This window comes from Centrocercus urophasianus, unplaced genomic scaffold (assembly GCF_019232065.1).
Source record: "Centrocercus urophasianus isolate 14NV4802_14NV808 unplaced genomic scaffold, USGS_Curo_1.0 seq_18, whole genome shotgun sequence".
Lineage (NCBI taxonomy): Eukaryota > Metazoa > Chordata > Aves > Galliformes > Phasianidae > Centrocercus > Centrocercus urophasianus.
In genome coordinates, this window is record NW_024884733.1 from 23,223,229 (window position 1) to 23,244,824 (window position 21,596).

The 21,596-nt window shown below is 36.0% G+C and overlaps 1 protein-coding gene across 3 annotated transcripts in view; it reads right to left on the minus strand.

Moving 5' to 3' along the window:
• FAF1 (Fas associated factor 1) overlaps positions 1-21,596 on the minus strand; it is a 142,637-nt gene that overhangs the window by 66,687 nt on the left and 54,354 nt on the right. For all 3 annotated transcript variants that reach the window (XM_042820219.1, XM_042820221.1, XM_042820222.1), the window contains one exon: positions 4,540-4,626. In XM_042820219.1, coding sequence (XP_042676153.1) covers positions 4,540-4,626 — 87 coding nt within the window. The remainder of the gene's footprint in view (positions 1-4,539; positions 4,627-21,596) is intronic.

The window sequence follows — 21,596 nt, forward strand, 5'->3', positions numbered from 1 at the left end:
CTACCCGGTGGTCAAAGCAGAACAGGAACATTTTGTGGCTCAGAAAGACAAGCAGGCTCAGAGATTGCCAGAACACAGGAGGAAAGTAACACCAGCATCCTTCTTCCTTCCTTCCCTCACACCCTCCCTTAGGGAAGCAAATAATCTGGCATCAGCACAGCTCTGTGCGTGCCAAGTAATGCAAGGACATCCTTATTTCTAGTTCAAAAACATTCTTTGTTCTGCTTGGTTGTGATCAAGAACTGGCAATAACAATACAGACATATTTAAAAATGAACCAAATATGGTCGGATTTTTTTTTCTTTTTAAGAAAATAGCAGTAAAAAAGAAAAAAGATGATTTTCAGAGTGAGGACAGCAGTTAGTTCTCATTACAAAGAGCAACTGGAATTTCAGATAAAGCTGGAGGCTGTATACTTTGAAAAGTAGTATAACTGTTACGAAGCTTCCCTTCACCCCACATGGCATCATCATCAGTTAACAGAGAGCAGTAGAGTAAATCTAGTAACAAGAAGAAAATCTTGCTTATATTGGGTAAAGAAAATGATAATTCATCATATTATAATTCATACCAAAAACATCCAAGCACATAATAAGGTAAAGTCAGAAGACAACCTCAAAGCAATCTAGGGACTCTAGATTATAAATTTCTCAGACTTCTATTTCTTTATCATGATAAATGCACTGCTTCATACAACGAACTTTCAGCACTGGGTACTATCTTGACAATTTCTGCAATTGCATTGTGATGATAATGTAAATGTTACACTGAGATGTAATCTCATTACAGAACCCCCACAATAAGATAGATCACAAGTATTCTTCTAAGAGCATCAATACTCAAACTCTCTGAAACTCTGAGGATCACTTAAGAATTGTCATAAATGGTTTGAACTGGTACCAGAACACCACCTGTTGGTATTTTTAATCTCTATCCATGGAGAAAAACCGTGCTTAGCACCAATCAGCGTAACAGCTAAACATATCAACGGTGCTAATTAGATTATACATAAATTTTTGAATCTGTAAATTTTTGTTATAACCTAGAAGTCTTTATTTTATTCAGCTAAGGAATGTCAACTGCAACGTCTTCAGCCATCAGAGCTGTGGTGGCATCGCTCAAAAAGGTGATACAGAGCCTGAGTCCCTCAGACCCATTACATGCGTGTGGCATCCAAAGTGGCATTCACCCTTAGTGCAGCCACTTCCTCTCTCTGAACTGATATTTGTTGGCTTATCTGTACAATGCAGTGTGGTTGCTTGTCTTGAAATGAGAATATGAGGTCCTGAAGTTTTGTAACTTTTACATGCAAAAATATATTCCTTTTGAACAAGTTGGCTGTTGGCTCGTACAAGAAGTAGGCACTTCTCATCACTATACTGAAATGACTTGAAACATTGAAGTAATTAAGAATAAAGTTTTAGCTTAAATGCAGAGAACAAAGGCAGCACAAAAGCAACATCTCTCCTTCCCACACAGTACTGGTGTTCTCTGCTACCAACAGATCAACAGAAGCATATGGGGAAAAAAGATTTCCTATTCAAAAAAAGATTTTTAAAAGTGACCCCAAAGGAGAAAGCTTTTGACTTCAACCATGCATCTGTACCCAAAAAAGTCATCTCTGCTTAGGTAAATCAAATTGCTATGCTTCAATTTAAAAACTGCAACTAAACCACTGCCTACTGGGGAGGTCACATTTTTATTCATACTTACAAGAGGTTGCTGATTCTACTCAGCAATGGCAGTAATTACCAGTGGACTTATATTTCAACCAATACAATGAAGAAAATGAAATGCATTTTAGAAGTGTTAGTGAATTATTCTGGCTTGGTTTTCATTTTTGTATGCTCTATGGCATTTAAGTTGCTATGATGGTTAAAATAGACAAAGATTCAGAACAAATCATGAACCTATATAAACCAAATTATAATTAATTGTCTAGGCTAATTTTCCAGATTTCACTGCATTGGTTGATGACACATACCCAAAGCAGATAAATTATACCTTTAATATTAATTAAAGTTTTACTTAAGTAAACTTGTTGAAAAAAAAGGGATGATTTAAACCTCATACACTTACATTGTTTGAACTTTAATGAGCAGAAGAGATATAATTCATGGTGTTAAAAGTTGTTCAGGCACTACAAAAGCTAAAAATGTGTCCTTGCTGAATAGCAAAATGAGATTTCCACGGACTACGTATGCCTTGTTTCTCACAGTTAAAGTGTCACAGTATGAAAACATTCTCCTACTTGTGGACATTTTGGTACCTATTCCCTGGGTGAGCGTGTGCAAAAATGACTGGAAAGAGTTATTGACAATTCATACAGTATCCCATATTTCATTAGGCAGTACAACACATCTTAACTCAGAGGGGAGATGAAGCAACAATGTTTTAAATGACTACTGACTCCAGTAAATTTCCTGGTAACGTCAGAAGACTGTAGTCTGTCAGGTTCATGAGAGACTCGAGATGATACAGGAATCCAATTATGTGAAGTCTATTTAGTTGTCCTGTTTGCTAAGCCAAAGGTTAACGAGAACTGCACTGAAAAACCTCCTGTGGTATTACAAAGTATTTCTTAGGCGACATAAAAAGTAAATGAAAAAGTATTTTAATCAAGTCTTTAACTCTTTAATTGCGACTGTGTACTACACAATACAGCAAACAAAAAACGATGGAAAAAGTGTTTTAGAAAAATCTGTCACTGAAATACAGAGATCATTACTTATTAATAGAGTAATTATTACTATTTCTAATTTGCAAAGGAAAAACGTTCAGATAGTCATTGCTAGCATTAAATCTTTATAAATAGTAAGCCATGGCCTCTAATTTTAGACAGAAATTAATTATATTTTTGTTGGTAACACATTCCAATCTGTTTACACAGCTGACGAGTCTCAGCTGCAGCAGACTCGAGCAGAGAGCTTTGAGGACTTTCCTGCTTTGGAGCAGATGACTCAACATTCACCAATTTCATTAAGGATGAAAAGGGGAAAAATTCACCTGCAACAATGTCACTTGTAAAAACAGACTTAAAACAGATTCATGAGTTTTGCATATGTGAGCTATTCTACTCAAAAGAAAGGTTCTGTATTTTTTTCTCCCTTGCTGCTGTGGGAAAACGGATTAGAAGGGTTGAGTTTCCAATTCTTTTCTGGGCTAATGTAAACTAATAAAACGTTAAAATGGATCCAAATTTCAAAGACTGTAATTACTACATGACACCATGCTGTTATTTCAGATCTTAAATCTATCCTCTCATATATGCCCTTGAATACGTGGATGGAGATTAAATCAACTCTCAGAAACTTAACTACTGTTTCTGCAAACATTGCCACAGGCTTTTCCCAATTATATTAAAATTCAGACTGTTTTTGCTTTTTTTTTTTTTTAATTATTATTTGCATAAATGCAAAAAAAAAAGAAAAAAAAAAGCAGCAATCACAAACAGCAAATCTTCTTTTACAGGGGGGGAGTAGAAAGGGACAAGAAAGCAGAATGTAATGCACTAAGGATAATGGTAACTTAGATAATGTTTATACAGAAAAAGCAAAGACCAATTCCATCTTCACTTTCTAGAACACTCTACTGAACACTGTAGGTTCAATCCTTAGTTTAAATATAAAAGTCTATAAGAAAAGAAAATACCTATTTTTTTCTATATTTTTCTCAGGCCACTATCTTGAAATCTACACAGAGCATCACTAGGTAATTATTTCGGTGGTTTAGGTGATTTTGTTTTAAGATTAGGATGAACCTCACTAGCTGACATTGGGAATATACTAACAGAAAAAAACTGAACAAAAATGAAAGACGTGATGTAAAATTCCAGTGTAGGGGCAACCACATAATGAAGGAAGTCTAATATTTGACTGAATTTTGTATGAAAGTCCCATAGTTTCATGAATTTGTAGGCAGTTCCCTGCTTACTCCCTCTGTTGTGTACTGTAAGTAGACACATTAATCTTAAGCTAATATTACCCTCCATTTCTAGATAATGGTGATACCAAAATCTGTAAAATATGTTTGAAAATTGAAATATCTTTGCATACAAAATATTTACTAATTTGAAATGCAATCTTGAGAAGCACAGATTCTTGATGGTTCTGCAACAGCCGAGGTAGATAGTCTTCACCAGCTTCAACCTACCTACTTAATGCTAGATGCAAGAATTCATAAATTAATGGACAAAACAGAGAAAAATATACAGGTTACTCAGAATACATGTAAAAATGTTATTTTTTCCTTAAGTTTCCTTAAGCAATTTTGCTTTAGCCTAGGATCATTGATTCCTTCTAGTCCAAAGCATACAATGAACATTAATGATGATGAACATTAACCTCATGGAAAAGGAAATCTTCCCAAAATACTTCAGATATAATATATCTAAATATTCAGACAAAAATCTGAAGTATGTATAATAAATAGCAAGCTTCTGCATATGGGTCAATGAAAACAACTGGATTTTGATGAGAATCGCTCAAGCACAAATGGTTATTTGTAGGAAGAAACAAAATGAGAACCAAAGCTACTTACTGAGTCGTCTGTGGCAGAAGGAGGCCAGCCCTCCCACTGCTGGTGACGGACAGGGATACTGGTTAGGTCGTACACGTTCCGTTTTACCTGGGAAAGAAAATCAGAACTTGCAATCAAAAGCATACAAGCAAGCTGCATCATTTTCAGAATTCCAGGCTTTCTGAGTTTTTCCCAACCACCTACTGTAAAATAGAGCTCAAGTACAGTGCTCCCGAAAGCATTTGAACCAAAAAAAGTTAAAGAAAAAACATCTGTAATATATCACTGAGAACATGTTATTAATGAAGCAAGATAAACCTGCTACACAACTCATAATACAAATTCCTCACAGTAAAAAGTGCTGCCATGTAATGAACAACCTGAAGGGACAGAGAAGGTAATAATAAAAGTAGTTAGAGTTCATTAGTACATTCTGTTTTCTCCTGAAATTTTTGTATTCACACCTCAACTTGTACACAAAGAAATACAATTATTTTTTGCATAAGTTTATTAAATGAGATCCAAAAGTAAAAGTGATAGTATTAAAAGTGAAAATACAAATCAATAATCCCATTTCAAGAATAACAGTACATTTCAAATGTTTAACAAAAACCATGTAAACTCACTTTCACATAAATACTTTTATCAAGCTATTAAAGTATAACGTGCTGCAATTAATGATCATATACAATGGTTATCAGTAAGGAGAGAGAGACGGTGGAAGGATGGAAGGAAGGAAAAGAGGAAGGGAGGAAGAAAATGGAGAAAGTATTGAAGATTTCAAATAGGGGAAGAAATGAAAAATACAAGAACTATAAAACTCTTTCCTCAAAAACGCTAATGCATTAAAAAAAAAAAAATCATGTTTCACCAGAGACTTTGTGGTGACTGTTTATAGGGCAAAAAAAATATTTTCGTAATTGAGGTAGCTCGAATTGCGAATAATATCTTATACCAGAACATAAAGATTGCAGAAGCAACAAGCACCCGTGAATGCTGCCCCACCAGACCAGAACTGTGAGCAATGGAAGGCGTACAGTGACCAGTGCTGGGTTTTGCTTTGCTTTCCATACAGCTGCAACATATGAATAGATGGCCCTCATCTATTTACACACATCTATTTGCAGTTCCAAGTAAAGACCTCAACCATGGATTTAATAGGCCAAAAAACAATTTCATAAAGTGAGGTTTGATAAATGTTACTAACATTTATATAATTTTTTCACTAGATAAAATCGGTCAGGAAGTCAGAAGTTGTGCCCTGGTCTCCACTCAATGAAAATGAAAAATACTACCATGATACATAGATTTAAGTCTCTCATTCACATAATGGAATAAGGGTGATCCTAAAGTTCCTAAAGAGATGATGCTATAAAATAAGGCAATCTACTGAGTAACTATTTTATATACTTTGCCCCTAACTACTTAATCAGTTACCTGCCATTAAAGTTGACTACAGAATACACAATAACACAGTACAGAAATATAACCATATGCCATCTTTAAGTTCACTTTAAAATTGGCATTTATTTTTAATACAGAATTTATATACAACATCTGGCAGAAGATTCATCTAAGAATACATGTCCATAATGAAGTAGTAACAAATCTCTTTTTCTTTGCTTTATCTTTAGAGGAAAATGCCACACGCGCTCTTCTTTTTGGCATACAGTTCAAGCATGCTAACAAATGGATGGAAGACACATGTGCAGACATCAAGCAGTAAAATAACTGTTCTAATCACTGTAAATAAGCTAAGAGGGAGCATACATTTGCTGTCACAGATGTTGACTTGGACAGTATTCTTCAGCAGACTCTTCATGGCACTGCTGCAAAGGTTTGCCAACAAAGAAATGCTGCTGAGAAAGTTCAAGGCATAAACAGAATGAAGGCTCAAAGTACAGTGCTACACCCAGCCAGGCACTGAATTGCCAATTCTCTGATCCTGCATACAATTACTGATATTATTCTCATGACTTTTTCCCATGGTAATAAATTGCCCCTTAGCACAGTGAAAAACTGCTTAATATTTCTGGATAGATTTAACACACTGGCATGAGAATGTGAACTATCAGTGTTAACAAGGCTACGTGGTTGAACGTTTTCAAGACTATTCTGCACTGGTGACTGAGAAAAAGGGCTTCATTTTATTACCTAACAGCAAGTTAAATTACTTCCATCACAGAGGCTCTACATCTCAATAAAGGATAAAAAAAGGCCATGGAGGTTGCCTTATTTGGATATCTCTGTATCCTAGCATGTATTTGTTTTGGAGTTTCCGCTTATCTCCAAATTCTCAGGGTGTTTTAGAATCAAGATTTTTTTTTTTTAATTAAAAAAAAAAAAACCTGGCGAATTACATATATGCCCCATACTCTTTGTTTTAATATTGTTTTTTTTCCAGGTGCTCCTGCAGAGAATCTGATCCGGTAAGTATGTTTCAATCAAAAATTTCAGAACTCTATTTTAAATAAAAACTAAAATAAGAACGTTATTTTGTTTTAGACAGAGAATACTGAAGCACTTACTAGAGATTAGAGAGTACTCTGTACTAGTGCCATCTCAAATGTAAGCACATTATACTTTTAAAAAATACAAATATAGTTTAATTATTCAAAACTGATTTAAATAAATGTTTTAACCGTAAATACATACGGTATATTTGTGTGTATATGTGTATGCATACACACATGCACTTGTGAAAAATGGAACTACGGAGGACAAGACTCTATGGAACTTGGTATATGATCTCATTCCTACTGTTCAAAACAAACAGCCTTTCTTCACTGCTTCTTAACAAGAAGCCAGCCTGCTGTGCAGCATTTGTTCCACAGTGGTATTAAGGTAAAGAGATGTCATTACTCAGTAGTGACCCCACAACATCCCATCAAAATGTAACAATACTGAGCTGTGATCAGCAGAATATGGTTCTTGCTTTTTTTGATTCTTTTTCAGGATAAACTGCCTCTGAGATAACTGCTCCCCAGTCACACATCAAAAAAAGTCTTATTAATTTTATTTCCCCATTATTAAACTCTAAAAAGAGCTCTTTCAAAATAACAAGTGAAATTTATTTACAGAAATGGGATCAAGAGCACTACATTACATTGCTTTCAAAAAGCTTTCAGAAGTAAAAATAACTCAGAAGTCACATTCTTCAAATTCCATTTTAATTCCAAATCACAACAGAAAGGCATTATGAAAAAAACAGTATTTCCCTTCTTTCATTAACTCATCTGTAACTGCACTGAATTCAATAACATTCCTCTGCTATTCTAAGCTTGAAAGGCATGCTCGGGGTAAAGTGTTATGTTGGTATAAAGCACAATGCCAGACTGATGTGCTGAACAAAAGTGATCAAAGTTGAAGTAATTTTAGCCAACGCACAACTATTCTGCTGCATTATTCTACCAGAACGACATCTGTTGAGCAACTCGTCGCAGAATAAACGAGTTGTTCTAGGCAGGCCTGGCCGGGTAGGGGACCATGTAAAACTGATCAGAGTAATGTTTGGTTAAACAAACTGCTCGAGTTAAGATCACAACTGGATTCTGAATTCATGCCAAAGTAGCCCTCTTTGAAACAACAAGCCACAGGCAATTATTTCAGATAAAATAGGTTTGCTTTAAAATAACGACTTCATTTTAGGTTTATTTGATAACTAAAATAGTACCAAGAAAGCAAAGTGGAGATTTAGAGAGGAGGAATATTTACTGACTAATTACAGAAACACTGTTCATTAATTGTTTCGGTTTAAATACTATGTAAGGAGGAAAATGCTCTCATGATTCACTCTATGCAGAACCATAAATCACTTTTTCAGTTAATCAGCAAAACGAAAACCTATGGCAGTGTTCTTCACACAACTGAAAAATATTCAGTTTGCATTTAGCATCTGTTAAATTTGTATTTAAAGTTCTCACGATGCTGACAGGAGGACTGAAATCTATCTAACTGTGTAAAGCTAATTTCCAGTGCCTTCCACTGAGCTACATTTATTGGCAAACTTTTTGGTCCCCCACCTTTGATCAGCTAGAAATACTAATTGGCGGCATTGTCTTTGTGTAGCCCAGAACTTCTTTACATAATGTGGAGATACCATGGAGACTGGCATATTGCTATGGCAGCCGCCCTTCAGATTATAATCTCCAGAATATTCCAAATCAATGAAAAACAAATTAGAGGCACATTTACTTGGTTCCTCCATTCAGCTGTGAACAGTATCAATACAACCATTTAAACAATAAATAAATTTGGATGCATTTTAACTTGGAAAAGCATGTGTAATTGCTGCAGAATGGAATGCCCTTGCCTTGCAGCTGTACCAGATGATGAAGAAGCACGTGAAATTTTACCTTCGCTCATTTTCTCTGGTGATAGGACTAAGTTAACATATTAAAAACTAGTTCTAAAAACCTGAATATCAAGGCAGACAAAAATTGCCAGATACAGGCAGTCTTACTTTCTTATCTTTCGCTGTTTTTGTAGGTGAGAATGTTGCTTTAAAACTGGGGCTAAGCAGAGAAGATAACCTCCGTAGAGACAGAATTACTGCAACATTCAAAGCCCTTCCACATCTCTATTAGTAAGAATAAAATGAAGTAAAATGTAATCACAGGGCAAGAATTCCATACCAGCAATGCGATGATGACACCGACCTTCCAGTGGTGCCACCAGGAATAAGAAGCTACTTTCATAATTCTGAGCTGGAAAAATCTAAAATTTACTGCCAAGAAATCTAACATTGACAGAATTTTTTTTTTTTAATTAAAATATTATGCTGAATCAAAGAAGCCTGAATCTGTATCTTTGAATCAAAACAAATCACAACAAAGAATCACAACAAAGTTCAACAGTAGCTTCCCTCAGGCTGTTTTCTGCTTATGTAGGTACAAACTTAATTGAAATAATGTAGATAATGAACTTTTGTTAGTCTTATTATTAAATATAATTTATGCAAAGCTGTAAATTGGCTGAGATGCTAAAGACTGTTCCAGGCACATAGGCAGCATGAAAGACAGTGCAAAAATGAGTGCACGAATGGCAGACAAAAGGAGCAATAAAGTCAGAGGACTGTGAGGAATGTGGAATGTGAGTTGGGGGACACAGAGAAATGAGATCAGACGCAGACAGAGCAAGGTTGCATGGGGCACTGATGGCAAAGCCAGAATCTTGACTTTGACATTGTAACTGAGAATTAGTCACGACAAGCAAGCACAATTTTCAGGGCACAATAATGTTATGGACAGGGCAGTGCCAGGCAGAAATACAGAGTAAGCAAAAGCATTTTGCTGAAGAAAGACAGAAAGAAAGGAAGCAAATACAGCTGAAGTGATAATCATCAAAACCACAGAGGAAAATCTCAGCCAAAGTTTCACTAACAGACAGTGGGCAGCAGCTCATGGGAAGTGCAGAAGGGGATATAGAAGTGCAGAAGGGGATAAAGCAGTGAATCTGAAAGGATACTGATGTTATCCATAGTTCGCCACTTTTGTTTATTGCAGGAGAAAAACGTGGCTCAAATTCAAACAGTTGATTTTAATTCAACGTCTGAAATCCATTACTTGCTTATTCTATCGTGGCAAGTAGAATTGAAACAAATAAGAGCCTCAAAACTTCCATAGTTACTGAATAGAGTACTCAATTCCCTCTGATTAAGACTGTTTCATTTGCAAATTTAAAACAATATACAATTTTAAACCTTCCTAAAAAGATGTTGAGAGGACCTGAATGCCCTCTATATATGAGTCACATACAAAGCAGAACTCATCAGCAAGTTATAACAAAATCATCAGAATATTTTCTGCTAGCTTTTCATGTGCCACTTTCCTATAATTAAACATATTAGCACACAGGAAAGCCAAATTTCACTCCAGAGTTTATTGAACAGCATTCAAAACAACATAAATCCAGTTTAAACTACTGCTGAAAATGGGTTGTGCTGTACTGTAGTACTCAGCAAATATTGTGTCAACATCTTCATTAGGAGGTTTGCTGAATTCATTATATAACCCTTCAAATTAACTTAGGTCTGGAAAAAAAACATGCGATGCTTGTGACATTTTGCTGATAAGAGTTCAAATAAAGACAATTAAGCCACATTAAACACTAAGCAAAAACAACTGAATATGTTTTGGTTTTTTTTTTTTTAATGTTTCTAGATCTTTAATTTCAGTATCTAGAAAAGAGATTGATGTACATAAATTTTACCACTGATTGTTGGGAATGTGGTATGAGAGCTTCATATACCTAAGGAGGAGATCAGCGATTTAAAATAAGTAACCCACTCTATTTTTAGATTGAATTATGAAAGACTATGAAGAATAAATGGCCGAATAATCAAATGCAAAGTTAACGCGTTATTTTGCTATTGTGTATTTTATACTGGAAAAGGCAGGAAAACTTTCAGGAGAAAAATCTGTAAGCAGACAGCAAACTTGAGAGATGATTCACCATAGCGTTCCAGTAAAAAATATCTCGTGTGGGGATATGAAGCACTGGGTAGGAGGACAGACTTCCCAGAAGTGTTAGAAAGCTGTGTGTTCTCCATCTAGGTAAGCACTCACAGATTCATTCCCCTAGATTCACATCTATCACAGTGATGTCAAACAGGCTTCAATGCAACAAAGAATGGAAGCTGAATAATTCAGTGATGGAAACTGAACATAAAATGCTAGTTCCGTTTCACTGGTGCAAATTCCTGTGGGCTATGTACTAACATACAGTATTAACATAAAATTTTAAATGTCCTTATCTCCAAAAATAAACAGTTGTGTTTGTTTTTTTTTCCCACTCTCTAAGCTACTTGGCAACAACCTATCTACAGCTGGTAGACACTTTCAGAGTGTTTACCTGCATCCTTCAGATCATCACTGAAATTGAGAACCACAACACTTATTTAAATAACTTTTTTTTAATGCTTAAGGCATTCTCCACCACTTAATCTGAGCTCTCCAAGCTCAGATACTATTTTTTTTGCCACTTCTTTGGATCTGCCCTCTTCCTCAGCTGCAGCAAGCAGCAGATGTTGAGTGAGTCTTGCCCGCACCATCTCCTCCCTGTAACATCTACTGAGGGTGAATATCAGACATTAAACTTTCACTCAACATCAAATATGTTTGGTATGTATGATACAGTGAAACAATTTTAGAGATGTTATTGAAAAAAAAAGAAAAAAGCTTGCTAAATTGTAAGGAGAACAACTGAGTTATGCATAGTGCGATTTGTGACAGAGTACTGCAGACACCCCTATGTATCTACACATAGAAGAACTCCGATTCCATACTCAGGCACTTCACTGCATTAAAAACGTTGTTTTATTTCTCAGTGCCACAGTCTTTTGCCAGAATACATGCACATTTTCATTCTGTGAAATAAAATACCATTTTGCTGATCTCTGTCCTAAAACACCTAAAACTAGAAGTCCTATTACAAGGGCATTACAGGTAAATGCAAGTTACAATCTTCTGAACTTGATGCAGAAGTTACTGATTGCAACTATATGGCTGGCACTACACAAAGCTTCAGCCTATATAATTATTATTATTCATTACTTGTAGTGCCTAGGAGACCTAATTGTGATAATCCCCTCTGAACTTAAAAACACACAGCCCTTTGAATTTTTTTTTAATAGAAGGTTAAAAGAAGAAACAAATTTCTACAGAAGAAGGAAGAACACGTTCTTGAGAAATGGAGGCAAAAGACATGAGTATTAAAAAAGCAACAACAACAAATCCTTTTAGCAGCACATGCACTAGGTTGAAAAAGGGTACAAAAGAATTAGAGTTTGAGCTAGCTGTGACATTAGAGACTGAAAGGAAGATGTGATTAGGGTTAAAAGAGAGCAAACAACAAAGACTTACTGACAAAACAATTTTATGAATTGATTGGAAAATGCCTTAAAGACTTCTGCTAACAAAATGAAACTGATGACAATATGCGAAGTTTTGGGCTTGTTTCATTTTTGTTTGTTTTGCTTACATACAGTGTGCTGACATGGAGGAGGCACATTCTGAAGTCCCTGTTTGTTGTTCCACTCAGCAGAAAAGGTCATTTGAGAAAAAAATACTTACTCGTAGTTTGAATGAAACAGTATTGCTCAATGGGTACTACTAACTGACCTTCATGCACACTATAAAAGACAACAGGCAAGTGACAATAAGTCATCTTTTATCAGATCGCTACACGAGGCAACCACTCTTTGAGAAAGCACCCAAAATAAACAATAAAATAAAGAGCAAATACAGTTTTTTAATACTGTTGCACTGAGAAAGAGTGCTCACTTGCCACAGAAGTTTCCAAAACAAACTGTTAATGCTACAATCCCAATTCCATCTGCTTTAATGTCCTAAGATGTTGATAAATTGCCAAATACCAGGTATTTTATTCCTATTCAAAATTAACATCTTCAGATATCTTGAAAAACAGTGAGACAAACTGTGGAGGTCCAGACTTAAGTAAAACTCACACTTGCCAGTATAGACATTTGTATTGCTGTAAAACATACCAATTTTAGTTACCACTTCTCAGTAGATTTCAGAATGCTTTATGAAGCATGATAAGAATGTTACATGGGTTATCTTTTGGATTCTACTGTATCTGTATACATTGCTGTAACAGACCTGAAGTCAGAGAACCTTGCTGTACCAAACGTCAAATAAAAATACACAAACTGAATGAGGATATCATTAGGAAGGAGCCTTGAAAGACTGACTAAAAGACCAGGTTAAAAAGAAAGTCAAATGAAAGCCACTAGTTGAAACAGCTGGTCCACTAATTACAACAGATTGCAGTAGGGTAACAGTTTGCACCTGGACTAACCTGATGAAAGAGATCATGGGGAGTCAAGGGACAAATAATTGCATACATGGACTGCATACCAAGAAGACAATATGTAATCCTAATAGATTACCTCAGTGATTAAATCAGTAACTTTGAGAAAAATATGTCTTGACAGTGATCATGAAGTTAAGGACGTGACCAAGAGTAAAATCTGGAATTCAAGTTTTTTAAAATTTGTATGAAAACCATATTTAAACTAATAAATATACTTTCTGTGCATACCAACATCTCTGAGAAGTACCAGGGGCAGAAGCCACAGCCACTACCAGATAATGGTAAAACACAAAGGTTAGGAAGTAAAAAAAAACAAACACAAAAAGTGCACATTACATGGATTTGATCCCAGCTTGTCCACATCAAATGTGCATAAATTCAGACAACAGTGCAAACAAGCACTATTTTGCAGCTCCTGTCCTTCAATCTTTTTCACTTCCTTTGTCAGGAATTATGGAGCAAAGTCTTCAGCAAAAGTGTTATACTCTCCTTTATCTCTTATCCTGGCTGTGTTCTTCTATTTTTCCATAAGGAAATAATTATCTTATTGATCTATAACATAGTTTAAACAGATATTTTATACAGTCAGGTCCCCATTCATGAGAACCCTAGTGATTATTTGTAGGGCATGAATTATCACTAGACGTGAGAGAGAGTGGATATGGATCTTGCAGTGGAGAGTAGATGTTATGTTTTCACGGCTGTCATGTTCTGAACAAAAGATGAATTTAGATGAATTTATTTGATGACAAACATCCTCACCTTCATTTCAAAGAAACTGGCTTGTGACAGCCAAAGCATGATAAATACATATCTTGCTCTTTCATCACTTCCCTGTTTGTGCGTTTTCATGGGTTTCAAAAGTAATCAGCCATACCAATAAGTGGTAAAATAAATGGCCATTTTAAGAAGGAGAATGGAAGTCAGATGCTCAGGTTTTACTGCATTACATGAATAACACTAGTTGCACACATATTGAAAAAAAGATTTCCCCTTTACAAATTTCTTTTAAGGAAACAGAAAACGCCTAAGACTCATGTGCTTCAGCAATGATCATTATTTTAAGTGGTAAGCCTAACAGTTTTAGCTTAAGAAGCAGATAATAATAATCACTATTTTGTCAAGTGCCTTTTGTCTCATTTCTTGACAACTCTGATAAAATACTCTTAATGAGAGTAAATTTTACTGTTACTAAACAATATAAAATCTATAAATACTGTGTAGCACAAGTACCACTGCTGTACAGAGTTGTGTAGTACTATGATGCAGAGAAATCCAGTACTCTGACTTCTGTTCTTTGTGTCCTTCCTCTCCCTACTTTTGTACTTAAACACCACAGCAAGACTGCTGCTTAAGAGATGGGCAGGCTCTTTCTGCAGTCCTTCAATGCCAGTACCCACCAACAAGGTGCACCTAAAAAGGAACATGAGCCACAGATCTGAGTGGTCTCACACATTATTACTGACATCACCAATACTGTACCGATGGAATGATAGGACAAAGCTACTAGTTTGACTTATACTGCTCCCTCCAGTCAGCTTACAAATCCATTTGTAACCCAAAGCAGAAATGATATGCAGAGTGTGTTTTCTCTGAGACCTGCTGGTATCTTTCACTACATAAAAGAGAACATAAAAGAAAACATGAGTTACACAGAAACCCAGTAATAACTCAACAGTTGACTTGATAGGTTCACCTGATTAGTGGTACTTAGTTGTTGAGTTCTTACTGAGTTCTCACAACACTAAAGTGTACCAGGGTATCTTTCTCAGTCACCCTAAGTATAAAAATTTAATACCTTTTCTTAAGGTGGTTGAGTTTCCATAGATATTATATTGATACTGCTTTAAGATCATGTTCAACTAATTATAAAACAAGATTTACTGAGCTGTTAGTCAGCTTCTTATTTAAAAAAATTGCTTGGTATTTCCTCTATCTCATTTTCACATCTACCAAATCATCACCTTTTATTGAGCTTTTCTTCGTATCAACAGTACTACAAATAATCTGAAATTCACCTCTGCATTAACCAAGTAGTGACTGTTAGTTTCACAATGGAAAATAAAATTATGCAGACAATGTGCACAGTGTATTTTTAAGAAATTCACTCTACACACAAATTACAAAGGTAGCTACTAACACTGCAATGTTTAAGATATATGCAGTTAAAGGACCCGATTATTAACAAGCACCTCTCCTATATACATATACAATTTTTAAAAGAGAATGCAGCCTATTTAGCAGTTCACTAACAAAGCTATTCCTTAGCTCATCCCTGCCATAACCTGCTCTATTCAGAAACATATGGGAAAAGACATTAAATAACCAGTGAAAACCATGGACTTCTGGTATTAGTGCTACACATTGCATACCCCTATTCATTATTCCACCTCCCTTGTTTAATCTATCATTAAGATTCAGTGACCCTACACTAAATTTAAAGCAGATCCTTCCTTCCTCCCATGCCTAAATTCACATACTTTTCTAGCTGGGGATGCCCTCGAGTATTAGCCACTCTACAGGGTTTCTCTAATCTCAGCTCTGAACTATGTTGTGCTATAGAAGCAAGAAATTGCTGGTTAACATCTTTAACTATGGAATCTTCCACAAAAAAAAAAGAAATAAATAAATAAAAATCCTCATTTACTTAATAAGTCTTTAATTTAAAACATACCAAAAAATACGTATTTCCCACTACATGCTTTAGAATAGAAATAATATACTTCTTTTAAGGAATGTTTCCTTGTGCCTGTGTCAGAAATAGAATTTCATAGGAAACAATTTTAAAGCGATTTGTTGTAACATCTTAGAAAAGCTAGATCTTCATTTGTATTCAAAGTCAATATGAAATAGTTTTTAATAAACACAAACCAATAAAGCAAGAAGATAAAAAAAATGATGAGATATTAATTGTGCCTTTTTTTTTTTTTAAACAAAGGAACTGAAACTATATAAAAATATATAGACCTCTGCCTCTCTCATTTCTTTTTATTGACACAGACTGCACTGCAGTAGCAGTGGCAGTACAGGTGAAAACATTAAAGAGTTTTGAGAAAAAGGGATAAGAATCATTATCATTAACATCTGTACATATTTGTCAACTGTACTCCTGTCTTCCTCTTCCATGATAAGGTGAAAATTGAGCGTCACCAGAATTCTAAAAAGTTAAAGACAGTAAGACTGTGGTGACAAAAAGATGAGACCCTGTTAACAAAACGAACTGGGCAAAGGTGCAATCTGAATGTACATTTTTGCCTTTACTGAAAGAAGCCGTAGATTTTTTCCTGTGTTTGTTTCATTAATAATATTTTTATCACACTTAAATATGTTTAAGCTTATTCCCTCAAAAAATAGAACAGAGTTGAAAAGAAGAGGTGCTACATGACTAAAGACTCCTCTCTGGCTCTTACTTCTTTAGATTCAACACTAACTAGGGAAGGCGTACAGAAGTTGCACACATTTGTAGCACAGAAAAAGATGAAGGTGTGATCAAGTGAGTAAGATTCAAGTTGTCAAAACCATGCTTTTCCACACGCAGGTTTTGAAGGGTTACTTACAACTCCCATTCTTTATGTGTGGTTATCAGGTAACAGAAAAGTATCAGGAACTGTTAAACAGAGTAATCTGAGAGCAACACTGGAAAACCCGAAGACTGAGTTGAACACAGGAAGGTGAAGGAAATGCATTAGCAGAAAAGCTGAACAAAACCAATAACACGAGCTCTATAAAACCAGCAGATAGAACAATCCAGAGGCAGATCAGCTGGAACTCTTTCCAATGAGGAAGCTTTCTCTACAAGCAGCATCCTTTTTATGAAGACCTGTTTTGCTGAATCTATCCTTTTCAGCCAACACATAGCAGCACATTCCTGCCAAAATCTGCTTCACATGCAGGCTTGGGCTGCATTCATGAGAGACAAGGTGACAAAGCAACAGAAAAGACTTCAAGAAAAGAGCATTTTTCCTAACAGGGAAAGCTTTACAAGTTCTTTCACCAGATTCAACTTAATTCTGAACATTCAAGAGAAAAGTTCGGAATATCTATTCAGTTTCATAAAAGGTGTACACTGCCACTCCTTCTCATTCCTGCTAATTTTCAGGTTACTTAAATCACACTTCCATTAGTGGGAATGCTTTGACTAGGAAGAAAACCCAGAAACCTTTCTGGACCTGTGTTAAGCAGCAACAACTGGCAGAAATCTAAAAAAATAAAATGCTAAGATCACCTGCCTACGTTCTGAGGCCAAATTTTCAGAAAGTTAAACAGCTTAATAGCTAAAACAATAATAATAACAGGAACAACAACAACATGCATGTATGCAGTAAGGCTCCAGCCATGTAAACTGCAGCTCAGGTATTCTTCCTGAAGATATAAGCTTCCAAAACTGGACTGGTTAAATTAGAAACATAAGCAGTCCACAAGAGAATATTCCTGTTTCTGTAGTACAAATTCATTAGTGCATGATCAACACACTGTGGAGAGTTACCTCCTCTATAGTTTCCAGTATTTACAAAGCTTGTCATTTCTATGCTGTGGAACAACTGAAAAAGGTAATTTGAAACTGTTCTGGCCATTTCCAGTACTCTTCAGTACAAATCTGCTATTGCACTGAAATAAAGTTTTAAATAAAGGTTACAAACATATATTATTTTCTCCTCATTCTCCAAACTTAGCTGTACATGCATCCATAGAACTGTTCAGCAGACAATTACTCGAATTGCAGGTTATTAGATACTTAAGTCACCAAAAATGCCTGCCATGCTGCAGAGATCTAGCAAAGCCTCCATAAGAATTACTTTTCCTCTAAAATAAAACTAGAAACTATGTATTACAAAACGATATCACAGATGACAAAAACTAACATCAGAAAAAAAAACCTATTCAGCTCAAATTAACACATTTTTATAAATCAAAGCAGAACTTACCCTTGCTTTCTTTCCTGTTACAGAATTATCACTTCAATAGCCAATAAAAAGAAAGATCTAATGAGGTATTTCAGTATCTCCCAAAGAAATATTTTCAGCTCTGTTTTTCTTTTAAGTGCTTGAAAGGCAAGGAGCAATGAATTGCTCCTGTATAATCTTCCTTATTATTGCTGTATAACAAGAAAGTTAAACCTAGTCTTTATCTTTAACATACTTCAAATTACATTTTTTTAAAAATCTCACTGCAACAATGGCAAAGGATGTCTCTGAGCAGAAAAGACAGTTATTTAACAGCAAGTGAGAAGTTCTGCTTTGAGCAGTAATCTTCCTTGCTTCTCCTAATGGGTAATGAGCTGAAGTGTCAAAGACCTATTTAGTGGCTAAGACAACTGAGAGCTCCACACTCTGAGATCCAGGAAATAATCCAATATCCCTTTGGAATAAGCTTCCATGAGGGACAATTTAAATGTCTGTCCCAAAAAATTGTCATATAAATATATCTTTGTGAGTCTCCTGGACTACTTCTACCAATTAGGATAAACATCCATTACTGGAGACAAACAGGCACTCTCCAACCCTGGAAGCATCCATGTACATCATGAGGTGCACGGCTGTGAGATGGAGAAATCAGTTACAGTCCAGTAGGAACAACCCAGAAACCTGGAGTAAAAATGGGAAATTCTACTGGTTGTTCACCAGTGAAGTGAGCATGCCTTGGATCTAAGATTGTTTGAAACGGGACAGTGAAATCATAACCATTGGGCAAGAAATGAGCTGCAGTGGGAAAAGAGAAATCTGTCAGGTGAAGGAACACAGACAGACTGACCTTCTTGAGCTGTGAAACCTAGCCAATAACATACACAGGCATGAGGCAAAGGCGTTCAAGATCCCCTGTTTTAAAGGCAAGCATCTTCATGCAGCAGTCATTTCAGATATTTGGAATAGTTTCTGTAAAATCCTCTTCTCTTGAAACAAGAGGCCTTTATTAAAACCAACAGGATTAGAAGATCCAGAAAAGGCTTGCCTGCAGATGCCTTGTGAAAACGAATTCCTTAAAAGTAGCAAGAAAAAAAGGCCGCAGGAATGGCAGAAAGCCAACAAAAAGCTAAGAGCTGCTGGTAATGGTGTCACAGAGACAGGCATTTGAAATTGTAAATCTAGACCAGAAGAAGTGTGTGTAATCCGTCACCGATGCTAGGGAGAAAATGGATGGGTCAGAACGGAGAATAAACAGATTGCTTCTTTCCAAAAAACAAACAAGAAACATTGACGTTTTGAAATTACAGATTATCAGCTACTGAATACATGCACATCTTATGGATACTCCAAGGACTCAAAATTAATCATGATTTGCATGGAGCTGTGAGATTCATTCAGACGCTGCTCCAGTTCATTCCACAGCGTATGTTCAATTTGTTGTGGGTTCTGAAAGCATAAGATTAACCTGTACCTGAAGAAATACTCTCAGTTACTCATGGAAATGCAAAAGATCATCTGACTTTGCCACAAAAAGCCCCCCTGTCTAGTTTTTAGCCTGAAAACAATACCAAAGACAGAGTTTCTGTTCATGTTAACACTTTTTCAAGGATGTTATTGCAGATCCAGTCACTCTTAAGATTAAAATCTGGGTTGAAGATCTTGAAGATACACTAAAATACTTTTAAATACACAACATGCTTGGGAAAGATGCAAAGTCAAGGTTTAAGTACGAAAGACTCAATCTCACCCAAACAAACAAGCTGCACAGGAAAAATGACAATATTATGCCTCTGTTTTTCAGTATCTGGCTCTGAATCAGAAGATCTTAAAGCTTAATGTTCAGTGATAGAGAGATATAGGAAAGCATTTACATTTCAGAAGAAAAACTGTGTAGAAATACTTGCAAATTAAATGTCTCTTAGTGCTGTCATCAAAGCCCTCCTTTTAAAAAAGAATCAATAAAAGCTTCACAAAAATAAACTGTATGCTGTTGTGCTTCCTGCATCGGCATCAGTGCCAATCAAATTCTGAACCCTAAATCTTCAGTGTTTCCTATCACCAGAACAAATACTGTGATTTTCTGAGATCCCAGGCTAAGACTCGTTCCTACAGCAGTTAGAAAAAAATATTCCTGTTTTGACTTGTCTGCTGAGTAAGCCTGACATTGAAGACACCTGCTGGAAAGTAAATACATAATATCAAGATGTTAATTTTACAGAAACACTTAATTTTTGTGACCACAATTAACACTCAGGGGAAAAAGCCATTGACAGGTCTGCCAGGCTCCTGGTTGTTCCCAGGATCCCCCTCCAGCAGCGGCTCAGCTCCCGCAGCAGCTAAGCAGCAGCTGACCCCAGGGCTGCCTTCAAAGCACCGCATAGGGAGGCGGAGGGGAGCAGGATGACAGGGAGTTAAACACAGCTTTAAAATTATGCTGACACCCAGCTAGGATCCAAAACAGAAGTCTAAGAGCGAACAGCTGCCGAGAACAGCCCATCCACTCCCATCCTCAAGCTCTGGGATCACCCCTATGAGGAGGGCAGCAGGATGCGAATCCCAGAGAGAGGACACCGACAGTTCTAAGGAAGCAGTGTCCTACTGCACAAGCAGGTCTTCACCTTTATCAAATAACAGGGACATTTATCACTAACCTGGACAAAGAACTAAAAAAGTTGCCCAGCAAATCACCATTTTAACAGGAGTTAAAATGAACACGCACAACATGATTACAAGAATTTAAAAATGTAAACAAGTTTTGATTTATGGTGGATATGATCCACTTCCTAGTCATTTCTAAGGTAACACTACATTTAAACTGTCATGCAATCCAAAACTGACTTTTCTTTCCCTCTTATTCCAATTGCATTACAGTACGCTGGCTGAAACTCAGAAATGAGACAAAATAACACACAATTGAGAAAAGGCTCTAAAGAAAGCCACAGAATGCTTTTACTTTTTAACTACGCAACCAGTAGGGCTCAGATTGTAGCTTCTACTGCTTCCTTAGTAAAGACAGGACTCTTGGGGGAATGAAGGTTTTGCTCTCTACCACGTGCATGTATGTGACTATTAAGTGTTTTATAAACACAGATGTTTTACTGTGGTTTATCTTATACTAAGTTTTACAATGGCATCAAAGTTTGAAGAACAAAACAACAGCCTCACAACTGTCAGCTAACTATAGACCAAATCCAACCTGCTTCAAGGATACAACATCTATCAAAACTTAACAGCTAAGCAATAAATTCTTTTGAACCAATACATTTGGTACACTAATTCAAGACGATTAAAGAAGCAGATAACATTAAGAATTAAAATGCAGAGCACATCTTAGGTAAA